Source organism: Chenopodium album, chromosome 7 (genome assembly GCF_948465745.1).
Source record: "Chenopodium album chromosome 7, dcCheAlbu1.1, whole genome shotgun sequence".
In the NCBI taxonomy this organism is placed as follows: Eukaryota; Viridiplantae; Streptophyta; class Magnoliopsida; order Caryophyllales; family Amaranthaceae; genus Chenopodium; species Chenopodium album.
This window is the reverse complement of record NC_137840.1, coordinates 67,730,919-67,747,367: the sequence shown is the minus strand read 5'-3', so window position 1 is coordinate 67,747,367 and position 16,449 is coordinate 67,730,919. Positions and strand designations below refer to the sequence as shown.

Below are 16,449 nucleotides of genomic sequence, written 5' to 3'. Positions count from 1 at the left end.
AAAGGGACGTGAGCTAATTGTGAATAAAACAAATTAACACCTAACATTTCCCATAAAAGGCAACTTGATGATAATGATTTGTTTTCTATTAATGAAGCTCATGATGGGAAACGTATCAAGCATAATGATGGTGCAATTGTAGAGGGGGCTGTGAACATGGAAATTGATTTGGCGGCGGAGGTTGGCATGGACCAACCCCGCCCCTCTCAATGAATGCTCTTGTTTGGAACTGCAGGGGATTGGGCAACTCCCTGTCAGTTCGACAGCTCCGCAAATGGAGTTATAGATTTGCCCCCGATATAATTTTTGTATCGGAAACTATGATTAATAAAATAGAGGTTGAGAAGTTGAAGGACCGATTGGGCTTCAAGAATGCTTTGGGTGTAGCTAGTATTGGGAAGGCAGGTGGCTTGTGCTTATATTGGAGGGAGAAGGTGAAATTTACATTGGTGTCTTTCTCTCAAAATCATATATGTGGAGATATAGTTGACTCGGTTGGAACTTGGAGATTTGTCGGGATTTATGGATGGCCAAAAGAGGAAGATAAACATAAAACATGGGCTTTGATGCGTCATCTTTCTGCTGAGTCCCCTCACCCCATTATCTTCGGTGGGGATTTTAATGAAATACTCTCTTACGGGGAGATCGAAGGTGGTGCTGACAGAGAAAGGAAAGAAATTGAGAAATTCCGTGACATGGTTGATGATTGTGAGCTGCGGGATTTGGGTTATATTGGAAGTTGGTACACTTGGGAAAGGGGGAATAGCATGGAAACTCGAATTAGAGAACGCCTCGATAGGTTCCTTAGGTCTCGATCTTGGCATAATCTGTTCCCGAATGCTATTGTTGAACATTTAGTTCGCTATAAGTCTGACCACACTGCCCTTTTGCTCAATTTAACTGAGGGGCGAAAGAAGAAAAAGAATAAGACAAAGAGCTTTTGGTTTGAAACCGGGTGGCTACTGGACGATTCTTGTGAAAATGCAGTAAGGGAGGCGTGGGATAGCTCGGCTGGGGTCACTACATTTGAGAGAATCGCTGCTGTTGCTAGAGGGCTTGGGAAGTGGAGCAAATCCAAGTTTCATCAATTAGAAAAATAGATCGAGGATGTTGAGAAAGCTTTACAGACGGCTCAACTTGAGAAGTCATCTTTGGAAAGAATTCAGGAATGTTCGGCCATTGAAAAGAACTTGGATGATTTGAATGCCAAATTGGAAGCTTACTGGTATATTCGTAGTAGAGTATCTGAAATCCGGGATGGCGACAAAAATACAAAATATTTCCACAATAAAGCTTCCCAGAGAAAAAAGAAAAATTTTATTGGTGGAATTTTTGATGACCAAGGAGTATGGCATTCTGATGAGGAAAAAATTGAGGAAATTATCTCGAAGCACTTTGGGAATTTATTCACATCTTCCTCTCCCTCTGAAGCTGACATTCATGATGCTCTTGAGAACATGAGGCCGTGTATTTCCCCTGCTATAAACTCAGAGCTTCTACGTCCTTTCACAAAGGAGGAGATTTTAGAAGCTCTTAAGCAGATGCACCCCTGCAAAGCCCCGGGCCCCTGATGGTATGCATGCTATTTTCTATCAACGTTTTTGGCATATTATTGGAGATGAGGTGGCTTCTTTTGTTAGTGGTATTTTACATGGTTTTTCGTCCCCAAAGCCTGTTAATAATACTAACATTGTTCTTATTCCGAAAGTTGATTCCCCTACTATTACTGCTGAATATCGCCCTATTGCTCTGTGCAATGTTCTTTACAAATTGGTGTCTAAGTGTATTATCATGAGGCTCAAAAATATTCTCCCTGATATTATTTCTGAAAATCAGAGTGCGTTCGTCCCGGGTCGTCTTATTACTGATAATGCTCTTATTGCTCTGGAAGTGTTCCATACTATGAAAAATAGGAGTAAAGGCAAGAAAGGGACAATTGCTATGAAGTTGGATATGAGCAAAGCTTATGATAGGGTGGAATGGGGCTTTCTGAGAAAATTGCTCTTGACCATGGGATTTGACGGTCGTTGGGTAAACTTGGTGATGGACTGTGTATCATCGGTTTCGTACTCTTTCGTAATAAATGGAGGAGTTTGTGGCTCGGTTTCGCCTACCAGGGGTCTCCGACAGGGGGATCCTCTCTCCCCGTATTTATTTATTCTGGTGACTGATGTGTTTTCTAATATGCTTCAGAATAAAGTGAGTGACGGGTCTCTTCATGGGGCCAAAGCTAGCCGCAACGGTCCTGTTATCTCTCACCTTCTCTTTGCAGATGATAGCCTACTCTTTGCTAGAGCCAACCGACAGGAATGCAAACTTGTAGTTGATTTACTCAACCAGTATGAAAAAGCATCCAGGCAGAAAATTAATTATGAAAAATCGGAAGTCTTGTTTAGCAAAGGGGTCCCTATTGAAATTCGAGAGGGTTTGATGGAAATTTTACATATGCGGCAAGTTGACAGACATGAGAAATATTTGGGCATCCCGACGATCGTGGGTCGCTAAAAAAAAGCTATTTTTGAGGCGGTCCTTGATAGAATTTGGAAGAAATTGCAGGGTTGGAAAGAGAAGCTTTTATCGAGAGCAGGGAAGGAAGTACTCCTCAAATCGGTCATTCAAGCTATTCCGACATATTTGATGGGGATTTACAAGTTTCCAAGCATGATTATTCAGCGCATTCATTCGGCCATGGCAAGATTTTGGTGGGGTTCGACAGATGGGAAAAAGAAAATTCATTGAGTAAATTGGGATTCTATGTGTGAGATGAAATGCCTTGGGGGTATGGGTTTCCGGGACTTGAGTGTTTTTAATGACGCTCTCTTGGGCAGGCAAGCGTGGAGGTTTGTAAAGGCTCCTTCCTCTTTACTTGGGCGTGTTTTCAAAGCAAAGTACTATCCCCACTCTGGTTTTCTTGACTCCTATCTTGGGTTGGCAGGTAGCTACTTGTGGCGTAGCATTTGGGCGTCGAAAGCTATCATTAAGGAGGGGGTTTTGTGGAAGGTAGGAAATGGTCACAATATTGATGTGTGGGCTGATCCGTGGGTGGCAGATGGTGAGGGTCGGTTCATCTTGAACGAGGAGTCCTCTAACATCTCTAGAGTTAGCGACTTAATTGACCCGATTAGTAGAGAATGGAAACTTGACATCCTCGATGAGCATTTTACCGAGAGGGATAAGCAATGTATATTGGCTATTCCTATTTGTGAAAGGGAGCAGAATGATGAATTAATTTGGGCTTTCTCAAAATCGGAGGAGTACACAGTTAAGTCTGCTTATTTGTTAGGAAAAGGGTGTGACCTTGATAGCTTTCATCAAGCATGGCAGGAAATTTGGAAAGCAGATGTGACCCCGAAAGTTCGTCAATTTTTCTGGAGACTTTGTACGAACACTATCCCTGTTAAAAGCCTCTTACATTTTCGCCATTTAACTTCAGATGTGGCTTGTCCCTGGTGCTCCACCAATGCTGAAACTGTGAGTCACGCGTTTGTTGGCTGCGAACGAGTGCGTAATTTATGGGCTGATTGCTGCTGTTCTGAAATGGCAAATTGGAGTGAGTTTGATTCAATATGCGACCTTATAGTAAGCAAGAAGAAGTTAGACCCACAGATGGTTCAACGTGGCATGTTCCTTGCTTGGTGTATTTGGGGTGATAGAAATTGCAAGGTGTTCCAAGAAAAGCTGACCCCCAATGCTCCTACTGTACTACGCGTCTACAGGCTCGTTGAAGATCAAGGAACATATGCTGCTCGTGTTTATGGGGCTGTGGGTTTGCGCCCTGCTCCCAGCCCGAGTAAATGGTGCGCACCTCCTGTTGACACTGTCAAAATTAATGCCGATGCTAGACTAGCTGTCGATGGTTGGGTGGGGCTTGGAGGGTGATGAGAAACCATGAAGGCAAGGTGATTGTTGCTGCCACAAGAAGATGCAGGGCCTGCTGGACCCTTGAGATTGCGGAAGCTAAAGCTTTGTTATTTGCTCTGAAGCTTGGCAGGAGGTATGGTGCTACCAAGGTCATTCTCGAATCAGATTGTAGGATTATAATTGATAAGCTCGCTAAGAATGCTGCAGCTCTGGAGTTTGATACGGTGCTTGGGGATATTATTGCGTTGTGTTCGAAGTTTGTGTCTGTTAATTGGTCACATGTGAAACGAGATGGTAATTGTGTCGCTCATAATTTAGCTAAACTAGTGCCTTTTGGTCATGAACAATTGTGGGAGAATTATGTTCCCGAAGAGGTTTCCCCCTTTGTACTTATGGACGTTTTGTCCCTTTATTAATTGATGGCTACTAGTTGGTTTCAAAATAAATAAATAAATTATTCAACCATTCCAATTTCCAAACAAACCAAAAACAACATTAAAGTCCAAACACTAAAAGAACACCTCAACCCAGCCCAAAACTCTACAAGCCCAATCCCAAGCCCAAGCCCAAAATTTCTCTCTCCCCACAACGCCGTACTTCCCCTCTCTCACAAACCCACCAACACAAACCCTCCACCATTCTCTCCCCCCCACCATTTTTCACCCCACCATGGCATCCACCGTCGGACCACCACCACCGTCCGATCACCTCTCTCTCGAATCAATCCCAACCATCGATCTCCGCCTCCTCTCTCAATCCGAACTCACCGCTCTCTCTCTCTGCTCCGCCCACGCCTTCGACCTCCGCCGTTGCGACGACGTCGTCATCCCCAAAATCGACCGCTCCGTCTTCAACGAATCCGCCGGCAGTCGCAAACAAACCTACTCTCGTCTCCGCCTTGCGCCGCGCAACGTCGGCAACAATCTCGCTACACCACCCAAACCTCGCCCTTCTCTCACTCCTCTCGACGCCGACAACTCTCGTATAATCTCTCTCTTCAAGTCGCTCTTCAATGGCGGAATTCACGACGCCGGGAATAGCGTCGGTAATGGTGACGACTTCTCCGCGCTTGTTCCTGTTAATGTTGAGTATAGCGACGCCTTTCTCGCTGGCGAGGAAGGCGTCGGCGGAGGCGGCGGCGGAGGTGGAGGAGAGAGAAAGCGGAAGCGAGGAAGGAAGGCGAAGAGTGAGTTGATGAGTGTTGCTGCGGCTGCGACGCCAGTGACGACGGTTGCATTGGTAGAGGAAGAGGTGAAGGATGAGGAGGAGAAGGCGGCGTTAGAGGAGGAGAGAGAAAAGGAGTTGGTGAATAAAAATGGAGAAGTGGTGAATTTGACGGAGTTGGCGAAGAAGGAGGATCCGTATGGGGAGGAGATAAGGCGGCGGACGGAAGGAAAGGAAAGTCCTGATGAATTGTTAGGGTTTATTAGGGATTTGAATGGAGTTTGGGGGAGTAGAAGGAAGAAGAGGAAGATTGTTGATGCTAATGAATTTGGAGATTATCTGCCTAATGGTTGGAAGGTTTTGATTGCTATGAAGAAGAAGCTCGGTCGCGCTTGGGTGTTCTGTCGCCGATATATAAGGTTTTCCTCTTTTTCTATCGATATCTTTCGATTGATTTTATACTCGTATGATCTTGTTGTATATTGTAATGTTGGTGGTTCAATTGCTGTTTTATTTGCTTCTATTGATCAAAAGAAATTAAGAAAGGAAAAGAAATTTGAAGTAGAATTGAATTTTGGATTATGTGGATGCATTGCAAATTATGGAATGATATGCACCAGTGTTCGTGAATAGAGAAAGCTCGAATTGATCAAGAGTTGTGATTAACTGTGCGTCTGTGCAATGTTAGGGCATTGAGCTACAATAGATTCAATCAAGTGTAATGAGGCATTAGTGGATGGTAATTGTTCAATCAATATATTTTTTGTTAGTTTTTGATTGAATAAGTTGTAATTGATGGGGGGATTAGAGTTAATTGTACAATTATAGAGATGTGAATCTAATTTCAATCAAGAAAGGATTATTTGAAGCTTTATTGTTCTTACTAGTACTTTATAGAGTGGCAAAGATAGATAGCACTAAATTTCCTTAGAAGATTAGCATGGGTCTTTGATAGGATTGTGTTGAAACTATCGGGGAGTTTACTTGTGGAGCTCATCCAATACGGTTACAAAGTAGTGCTCATCCAATACTAGGTTACAAAGTCGCAATTCCTAGGTTATTTTGAGATTGGAGAAGCAATTGACTTTTGATAAGATTGGAGTTTCTATTTCAACTTTGGGTGGAATGCTTTGGTGACTTGGATGATGAGGATTTATGTCTTTTAAGACTTTCATCATGGATTTATTATCAAGTAGGTTTATAATGGTATAGATTAAGATGCTACTAGGAAGAAAATGCTGCTGGTTTTGCATTGTTGAAAAGACTTTGTAATAGTTGGATACATGTAACGATTTCGATTTGTGGTATGATCTTTGAATGTATTGATTAGGTGGTTGGTTTATATCTAGTGATTTATACATATGAAAAAAACAGCCGCTTTAGGAAAGTGTCACATAAATATCGGAGGGGGTATAATCTTTGCTGCTTCTTCATTTATCTGCCCAAAATTCATTAGTTATGCACAATTTATTGATCTCTATTACCTTTTTCTTTTTATTCAATGTGGTGCAGCAGGACCTTTATTACCTTAGTGCTCCTTTTATTTTTTTTTACATTGGTTTATTCTGTGTCCCTGCATATATGTTAAGTTAGTTTTTTAACTTCTTGTCAGCTAAGTGAATTCTAGTGTATCTTTGTATGAGGTATTTATAGGACATATTGGTTTACTCTTGATATGTATACTCACTTTTGTAGTCTTTTGCTTATATGCCAAGGTTCCATAGGATTTTAACCCAAGGACAAGCCCATAAGACCAATCCTAGACTACAAATAATTTCTTATTAAGCTCTCATTTTGTTTGCAATGGTTAATGTAATATTTAAAAGAAGGATACTAGAGAGTTTTAAGATAAAGAAGAATGTAGCAAGTATTCCTGGCTTCATTGCAGAAATAGATCTCTCACTCTAATTTGAAAATTAAGTAATACAGGGACTTATTGTATTGTTGTTCTTCTCCAATTCTCCTATCAGTAACTCCTCTCTTATTAATATAACCTACCTTTTAGAAATTTTGGGGATGTGGGAAGGATCGGAAAAGAATTTCATTATAAGTTTGACTTGGATTTGGAATTTCTTTGCATAGTCTTGTTGCTTAAATTTGTAACATGTTTAAAGCTTCTGATGATAAGAGTACTGGTTTGTATCTTTGATATAAGCTTTAAAATCGTGGAAAATAATTGTAAAACACTATTGTCATAAAATTGTATTTATTTTGTTGTTCATGTTGTTTTGTTGTTACATCATCTTTACTCACACAGTTTGTCTGCTGGATGCTATGCAGTCCTAATGGACGGTATTTTGTGTCCTGCAAGGAAATCTCGTCTTATTTGCTCTCCCTGACTAGCCCTGAAGATTTAAAGCTGCTAACTGCTGTTCAGTACCCAGAAGCTTCAGTGGCTGACAACAAATTTGCTTCTGAAAATGTCAGTCATTATTGCTGTACTTTGACACATCCATTTCTTTTGTATTTTCCATTGTGCCTGAATTGATGTAATATTTACAGTCTACAGATCTGGGGACCAAAACTGAGTACCCGTCATTATGTGTCTCTCCTCAATCTAACGCTTACGAAAATCAGCAGAAGCTGCTTTCTTCTTCGCAAACTACTGATAATGAAAAGCAACTGTCCTTGTTGACAACAGTCCACCCAGGAGAGGTGCAAGCAGCATCTGCTTTGAAGTGCCACAAATGTTCCTCTGGTTTTGGTGAAAAGGATGAGCTTTTGAGCCACCTCTTATCATGTCACAAGAGGAAGCGACGAAAATCTGGTGAACCTGTTGAAGATGATGTTGTGATGAAAGATGGAAAGTATGAGTGTCAATTTTGTAACAAGGAGTTCCATGAGAGGAGCAGCTATTTTGGGCATGTTGGCATACACGTGAAAAACTATGTGAAGAGTATTGGTGGGTCACCAGGTATGCTAGTGACAACCAAGCCAAAAAAATCTTCTGTAGCTGTTGCTGAAGTCCCAGTAACTGCCTCTGAGACAGTAGGAGATGTAGAAATGAATGTCGTTCCCGTTACTTCAGTTTCTAATGTTCTAGCCAGTAGTGACCTTAATACAAATTCATCTGATAGCAAGCCTGAAGCTGGTAGCAAGGCTGAAACACATTTGGGAAATGATAAATCTGACCAAAACAATATGTCTCTTCATGCTGAGCTGAATAAGGAAGCTGCTCAAATTGATAAAATATCATCTGAAGATTCTTCTGGTAAACATGATGGAATCACCCACACTGCTGATAATAATGGCAGGGAGGTAGAGGAGGCAGTTGAGTTTTCTGCTATGAAGCCTGATAATTGTTCTGTTTCAGAGGAGGTGTATAATAGTGAGAATAATGATTTATGCGAGACCCTTGGCGGAATAACTGCAGCTGAATGTGTAGATTCTGAAATAAAATCTTCACTTGCACTGGTTGGAAATGTTGAATCTTGTACCCTTTCAGATAGCAAACAGGTAGATCTTGGAAATGATGTCACTGACAACCTCTTGCAAAAGGATAGTGTGACTTCTGAAAATAATCTGCATACTGAAAATAAAGAAAACTTATTAGGTGATCAGAACTCAGAAGATAGGTCATTGGAAGTTAAAACTGTCGAGCATAGTTGTTTTAGTGAGAGTTTGGAAGTTGGGAATGATGACAGGTTGATGGAGAATTCCAACAACAGTGGCCATCTTGATCTGGACATTGTGGCTGCTGATGAAGTCCGGCATACCGGAAGCTTGGACGAATATACAGAAGTCCTTTGCAAGGAAGAGGAAACATGTGGTTTTACCACCAACAAGATTGAGCTTATGGAATCTCCATTGGCAGCTTCCAATGAGAACAGTTCTTGTCCTCCATCAGGGGATCAACCTACAACTATGATGCAGAATTATGTTGGGAAAGATTTTTTTGGCATGGTAAGTGAGACGGAGGTCGACATGTGTAGCTTGGAAGACAATGAAGCAACAGTTGATGTTGAGAGGTGTATTTCTCAGGAAAGACCTGAAAGCTGTGCAACTCTTCTATTAAAAGATAATGGTTGTGGTTATATTGCAAATGAGGCTCACACAGTTCCCCTTATAAATATGATAGAACCTAAAGAAACAGGAGTTTTTCAGATTGAGCAAACTTGTAGCCTTGAGAATAGCCCAAGGGAGCTGTCAAATAAAAAAAGTGAGGAGCCTAAAAATGACCCAGTTATGAATTCAAGCAACCTAATTTTAACTCCTGGATGTAATGATAGACATTTAGGTGCTAATGTTATAGCTAGCAGTGATCAAGGACATAGTGATGTCTCTAATCTACTAGGGGCCTTCAGTAACTTTGTAGAGGATAAGCATAATCAAGTTCCAAAAGGTCTTCTGTCGGACCTTTCCATTAACGAGCACATGCGTGAAGTTGCCATGAATAGTGTGACAGATGTTCCTTCCACTACAACTACAACACAGCTTCCTGAACTTGATAAGGTGGACGTCTCAAGGACTAATAAGATGATTTTTGATTTTGACAATATCCCTGAAATGAATGCAAGATTCCTTAGTTCTGTGCAGAATGAGACTGTTCCTGAAGGGACTTCCCCTTTTTCACTGTGGGGGCAGCAAACATGTACAATTGAAGACAATCAAACGAGGGTTTATGGAGGTGCTAGGGGTGTTTCTCAGCAAGAGAGGGCTTCTGACAATAATTCACTTAATCTAGTAGGTCTTCAGCAACCTTCAGATGTAGGATATAACTTGAACAAGGTCTGTATGAATGAGCAAAGGTATAGTGTTCAGCATAATGAAACTGGTGTATACAGAAATAACAATGAAGTTGAGAGGGAGGGGATATACAGTGGTGCCAGGGGTATTGTTCAGCAGGAGAGGGCTTCTGATAATAATTTGCTTAATTTGGTCGGTCTTCAGCAACCTTCAGATGCAGGGTTTAATTTGAACAAGGTCCATATGAATGAGCAAAGATATGGTATGCAGCATAATGAATCTGGAGTATACAGAAAAAGTAACGAAGCCAGGAGAGAGGGGATATCTCATGGAAACACTCTGAATCTAGCTGGTCTTCAGCAGCAATGTGATGCTGGATATAACTTGAACAAGCCCTGTATAAATCAGCAAAGTTATGGCATGCAATGCAATGAAACTGGAGCTTACAGTACAAGCGATGAGTCCAAACAAGAGAGGGTGGCTTATGGAAACTCTCTTAGCCTAGCTAGTGTTCCTCAAACATGTGATACCAGGTATAGCTTGGACAAAGCTTGCATTCAGCAAACATGTGACACAGGTTTTAGTTTGAACAAGGGATATATGGGGAACATGCAGGAATTTTCTAAATTAGATGAACTTGGACACTCTCGGGATCGAGACTTAATGGTTGGTTTTGGAAATGGTGGTGGAAGACCTAGTCAGGGTGTTGCAAATGATTTTTTATGGAGAGCAACAGATGGAAATATTTTACCCGGTGGTTTAATGGATTCTTCACCATCCCAGGGACAGTCATCAGGCTCCTATCAAGCATTTGATTTCCTTTCAGACAAGGTATAAATCATATCATAATATTCAATTTTCGTCTTTTTGGAGTTGGAAGTATGAAGTAGAACTGTTAATTTTAATGTACTTATATATTTGTGTTCCTATGGCTAAAAAGTCTTAGTAGAATTAGTAGAGAGTTTTTTGAGCAGATTGGGTGGAGGGTAAAAACGTAAGAGTAGTGAAGAAATCACCTTTTCTTTCCCATAAACCTGTATACATGTAAAGAATCTGACCTTACTTGGACTTGCTACTAGGTGTTAATGTGCACATTATGATCTTTTCAGATCATGTTGCTTTGTAGGTTGCTTTAAGCTTGAATTGGTGGATAGCAGTAGTGTTTTTTCAATTATGAAATGAAATAAAATAAAAGTTTAAGGATGTTGCTCTCAAATTGTGTTTATTGTATGTATGCTCACTTTTGACCTTAACAATTACTTGTTGGTTTGTCAAAGGAGATTAAGAGTTTGCTGAGAAATTTATTATGTTCTAGTTTTGGAGTTGAGGAAATGACTCTTTTGGTGAGTTTTGACCATATTTGACAATTAACAGAAATGGGTTTAGGACATTTGTTCAGTTAGTCTGTGCAAACTTGGCTTTGGAATTTTGGGCAATAAAGTCAAGCCTTTTGGTGCTTTGGGGAAGGAGGGGGTAGGGGGCTGGGCACTTCCAGCAGATTCTCAGTTGCTCCATCACCTCCATTCTTGTTGTTGGAGTTTGGTAGATTTGTTACTCAAATTTCTTCTTTGCCCATCTTTTATCAAATGTATGATTAATATTTTTTGAAGATGTTTGGTTGGGATAGCTTTATGAGCTTCTTTGGTTTAATTTATCACCTCTGCAGTTTTCATAGTCTGCTTTTTCGGCATTTTACACTAGCAAAGGAATTTTATGGGATCCTTATCTGTGTAAACCTCCTCATGAATGGAACTTGGAATTTTTTTGATTTTAATTTTAATATATATTTTTTATTACGTCATTTTAGTCTTGGAATCTTTCAACCTAACCGATGTGTTAAGTTCAGGTGTGATGATGGTACGGTATCATTGTCTCCTATGTTTTATCTTCAACCTGACTTTTGACACTGTTCATTAAATCAACTTTGACTAACTTTTGTGATTTAAAACATAGTCATGTGGGATCTTGTTACACTTTTTATTTATTGATAATTAGAGATATATGTGATTTGAACGTATGTTTTAGCAAATGTGATAAAGAAATGTGCCAACTAATCTGGAACAAAGGAAGTATGAATTTCAAACTTTCCTGTTGCTAATCTCATTGGGTAGGTTTCCGCTGAAAATTTGAACTTTTGACCTTAGTTTTTCTAAATTGACTCAAATTATACATTCTAGTGTGGCCTTTTAAGAACCTCGCTTCTGACATATGCATTGAAACGAAAAAGAGGATTATCAAAGTATCTTTTGGGTGAGGGAGAAGCACTGGATTTGTCCAGCAGAGGTCATGGAGTACACATATGAGGGTTTTGTATGCCTAGGAGTAATAAAGAAAGGATACTTTTCAGTTTGCTTTTTATGGCCATATTCTGGTGTCTGTGGCAGAAAAGATACTCCTATATATTTTCTGGGAATTTCCCATCTGCAATTGAATTTAAGGGATGAGTTATGCTAGGCTTCTAGGGACAAGACTAGGGAAGTTTACTGGGATGTCCTTCTCCTTTTGGATCATAGCCACATTTGACTTGGGATCATTTTCAGATATTGATTTTAAATGTGTGGAATATCATAAATGTGATTTACCCTTCATTATAAGATTTTGGTGTGGAGTTATTATTATGAAATTGAATTCTTTGATAAGGGTATCACATATTGATTTTTTTTAAGTGTTATATGTGAAAGTTCAAAATTTTCTTTAAGTGTTATAAGTGAAAGTTCAAAGTTTAACTTGTTATATTTTAGAAAATACTATTGTAGTACCCGTGCAATTGCATGGATTTAAAAGTTTAAGTATTAAATATCACAAAATCGAAACTAAAGTTAGCTTAATGCATAATAGTGATTTTTTTACTTATTTGATTATACATACATAATACTCCCTCCGTTTTATTATTTGCATCACTTCCCTTTTATGAGTGTGTTTTTTTTTTTAAACGCATCACTTCTATTTTTTTTGTAACTTTATACTATATTTTATCATTTCTCTCTCTTACTTTATACCCCGTTCAAATTATTTTATCATTTCTCTCTCTTCCATGGTCCCTACTTAAATAATAAAAATATCTATCTTCTTTCATATACTTTCTCTTTCATTGTCCCCATCTTAGTTTTACTATAATAATATATTTATCTACTCACAATATTGTGATGCAATTAAAAAAAACGGAGGTAGTAATATGTACTCATCTTATCATGGTACTACATGTCATAATTTTGATTCAATGTTGAATTAAAAAAAAAAAAAAGATTTAGAGATATAAATAAAAAGGTTTATAGCCTCTATACATTTAACCTTTTAGATTGAATAATTCTTGCCCATTCATATATCTCATATATTACCCTATGTGTACTTTTGGTTTAATCAACATAATAAAGTACTCTCTTCCTTTCTTTATGTGATCAAAATTTAAAATCAGGTACTTTAGTTACCTCCAAGATAAATAGAAGTTACCATGTTATTATAAATGAAAGTTACCTAATCCATTTAACGAAAACCTTATGTTTTGTATCTAATGGAGACCGTGTACTTTACATTATAAAATTATACATTTAGCATTTTTTTTTATAAAAAAAATCTTAATGCATATTTTTAAGGTGCTTGAGTTATTTTGTAGCACCATTTTTTATTTTTTTTTTGCCTTAAAAATATAATTAACTATTGTAGCATTTCATAATAAATTGCTAACCAAATAGGGATAGAGGGAGTATAATAAATGTATTCTTTGCCTTTATGTATAGTAAGTTACTAAGTTTATATCCTAGATAGAGTAAAAAATAAATAAAAATCCTAGATACAATTATCTTAAAACAAAGATAAACATTGATCAAAAACTTGATTAACTTCCTCAATTCTATAAATGCATATGGAAGGAGTATGGAAATTATAATTCTCAAAAGGGTTGTGATCAACGACATGCATAATTTTGTCATGTGTATTATTTTCATAATCCTTATTTATATAACAAAATCAATTCTAAATAGACACTATTATATTATTAGACAAATCAAATAATGAATACTTTGTAAAAATTTACTAAAATCAAAAGTAGGCAAAGTTATATTCGTCTAAGAACTAAAAAGTATCAATTTCATTCCAAAAATAAAAAAAGTATCAGTTTAATTATTTTTTGAAACAAAACAATATATTAAGTACTAAAAGCTTTGACCCCCCCCCCCCCCCTCCCTCTAAACTATCTTTCATACAAACTTCACTCCTTGTTAGAGTTGTCCTCCTTTTCTTATTTTACCATTATATTCTTTTTATTGGTATAATGTTGTGCAGAACTTGATTTGCATTTAATCTTAACAAATGAAACATTCTTAAGATATATTACCGAAAGAACAACTTCTAGCAAGATACTTGTTTAACTACTATATTTTGTCTATAAAATAACTAAATTAATTCTATATATTTTGTTAATATTTATTTACACACATAATTATCAAATTAATAACTTTATTAGTTTCACATATTAAGATTTTACTAAAAAAAATTACTAAAAAGATTTGTCAATTATATGATAGTGGAATATTAAGATTTTACTAAAAAGATCATCACGGGTAAGGATGTACTTTTTTTACTAAATAAATACTTTTAATTAACAATTCGTCAATTATATGATAGTGCAATATCAGGATTTTACTAAAAATTTGCTAAAAAGATCTATATTAACTCACTTTAAGTTTAATATTAGACGAATCAAATTGATTAATATTTTGTAAAGATTAAATTGATCAATATTTTGTAAAGATTTACTACTTAAAGAAAAATATTCCCAAATAGACAAAAACGGTATCTCATAGGATCGAAAGAAATTATATTATTTTGGCAAAAATATTACGGAGTATATAAGATCAATTAAAAATATTCTAGAATATTCAAAGTATGATATTTTTATTATAATTATGTGTTATAGGAAATAAAAAGTCTTAAAAAATTTAATGAACTAATTGCTTTATTTAGAATAGCAGATAAGGGCGGGAATATTTTTAATGACAAAGTGACACGTGGAGCTTTTGTTTTGAGTGCCCTCTGCTTTATTATAGTTATAGATTCTACAAAGTATTAAATTGGGCAAAGGGAGTTTCTTTTTTTTTTTTTTTTTTTTTAGGGGGGGGTGGGGGGTGGGGAGTTTTAGTTGTTAATGAAATAACTTGTACTTGGTCCTAGTTTAATAAAAAAAACTAGTGCGTCTCGACCGACGCCCAGATTGTAATTCTGAGTAAAGTTTATGTTTATATGATTTGCTTGTTATTATTACTATAAAGGTGTTTGAGATAAAATCTTCTTGCCCAAGTCGTTTAAAGAAATACCTTTGTAAGATTTTTTTTATCTTTCATTTTAAATCATTAAACATTGATGTCATATTAAGTGGTAATTAAGTTCTTACTTATTATTGTTTGATCCCGCGTACTCCTTGCAACACAATGTTTATTTTTTATAGTGAATTATTTTTTATAGTGAAGGGTAGACATGCATTTGAAGCCTTTGCCTAAGAGGAGGAGGATGCCACGTGGCACCTAAGCTTTCTTAGAAACGTTTTTTAATAAATTATTTTGATATAGATATTTGGGCAAAGATTGCTTAATTTTGCTCAAGACATTTCTTTTATTGGTCAGTTTTTGGTGCCCAGGTACCATGTTTTGGAACAATGTAGATACCTCTATAATATGCTCTTTTGACTTGTATATTTTTTAGTTATGATATCTGAATCAGACTCTTGGTCATCATATATGCTGATGGAGTGACAATTGATGTGTTGTCTAATTTTAGGGTGGGAATGATCTGTATGCTGCTAATGAGAAATTTGATAATATTTCAAGCTTCGAAGGGCTGAGACCTACCAATGTGGAACCAATGGAATTCAGTTTCATGACTACGCAAGAGTCAAATGCTCAATTGGATCACCAAAAGGTCATGTCATACAATGCACAGATGAATCAAGGATTTGGTTGGCATCAAAAACCAAACGCCATGCCAAATATGATGTCTGGACATGTTGTTAGCACATTATGTGTTTGGTGTGGAAATGAATTTCATCAAGATTCACTGGGTTGTGAAATGCAAGCTGGTTCAATTGGTTATCTATGTCCAACCTGCAAGGCTAGAATGTCAGGGCAATTTCTGTAGATGAGTTGTTCCTACATTCGTGGCCAGGCTCAATAAATGGTAAAGTTCACATCTGATGCTGATGCTGTTTGTATTTTGTAATTTTGTTGTAAATTGATTTAGTTCCATCATGCATTCATTCATGTTCTCGGCTCTACTCGGATTAGAAATAGTAGGTGTGATTTCTTTTGGGAAAAAAATGAATGCAACAATGTGTATAGTGCTGCGTTTAGTTTCTTAGGCTAATCATACTTAGCTATGCTACATTAGTTGAGTTTCTAAGAATGCAACAATCTATAGAGATTTGTGCATCTGCTGATATGGAAACTCCCATATGTTTTGAAGGGCTTTAGGCTTATCTTGTTTAACACTTAGTACTTAGTAGTAGCAATATAAGTTCCTTAATGGTTGACTTTTACTGTTGTTTTTTCAGAAAATGAATGAAGCTAATAGGTGAGTTTTACAGATCTTATGCTCTATTTTGATCTTTATTCATAACTATGACACCTTTTTGTTCAGCATAATATTATTTGATTTGCTATATGATGGCTTGCTCGTACTTTTCTGAATAATGTGTAGTACAATGCCTTCTGAGGTGGAATGGTGGTTCTACTCTTGACATTTTTTACT

At 37.4% G+C, this 16,449-nt stretch overlaps 3 protein-coding genes across 3 annotated transcripts; all 3 read left to right on the top strand.

Moving 5' to 3' along the window:
* The first annotated feature begins 209 nt into the window (after positions 1-209).
* LOC145640560 (uncharacterized) lies at positions 210-1,571 on the top strand. The gene is made up of 2 exons (XM_081691815.1): positions 210-1,078; positions 1,160-1,571. The coding sequence occupies exons 1-2, from the start codon at positions 210-212 to the stop codon at positions 1,569-1,571; spliced, it is 1,281 nt and encodes a 426-aa protein (XP_081547941.1).
* Positions 1,572-3,878: 2,307 nt separating this feature from the next.
* On the top strand, positions 3,879-4,277 carry LOC145640559 (uncharacterized). The gene has a single exon (XM_081691814.1). It carries the CDS (start codon positions 3,879-3,881, stop codon positions 4,275-4,277), a length of 399 nt encoding a protein of 132 aa, XP_081547940.1.
* A 191-nt stretch (positions 4,278-4,468) lies between these two features.
* On the top strand, positions 4,469-16,286 carry LOC145639254 (uncharacterized). The gene is made up of 4 exons (XM_081690439.1): positions 4,469-5,444; positions 7,306-7,447; positions 7,528-10,542; positions 15,484-16,286. Exons 1-4 carry the CDS (start codon positions 4,531-4,533, stop codon positions 15,838-15,840), a joined length of 4,428 nt encoding a protein of 1,475 aa, XP_081546565.1. The 5' UTR covers positions 4,469-4,530; the 3' UTR covers positions 15,841-16,286.
* The last annotated feature ends 163 nt before the right edge of the window (positions 16,287-16,449 follow it).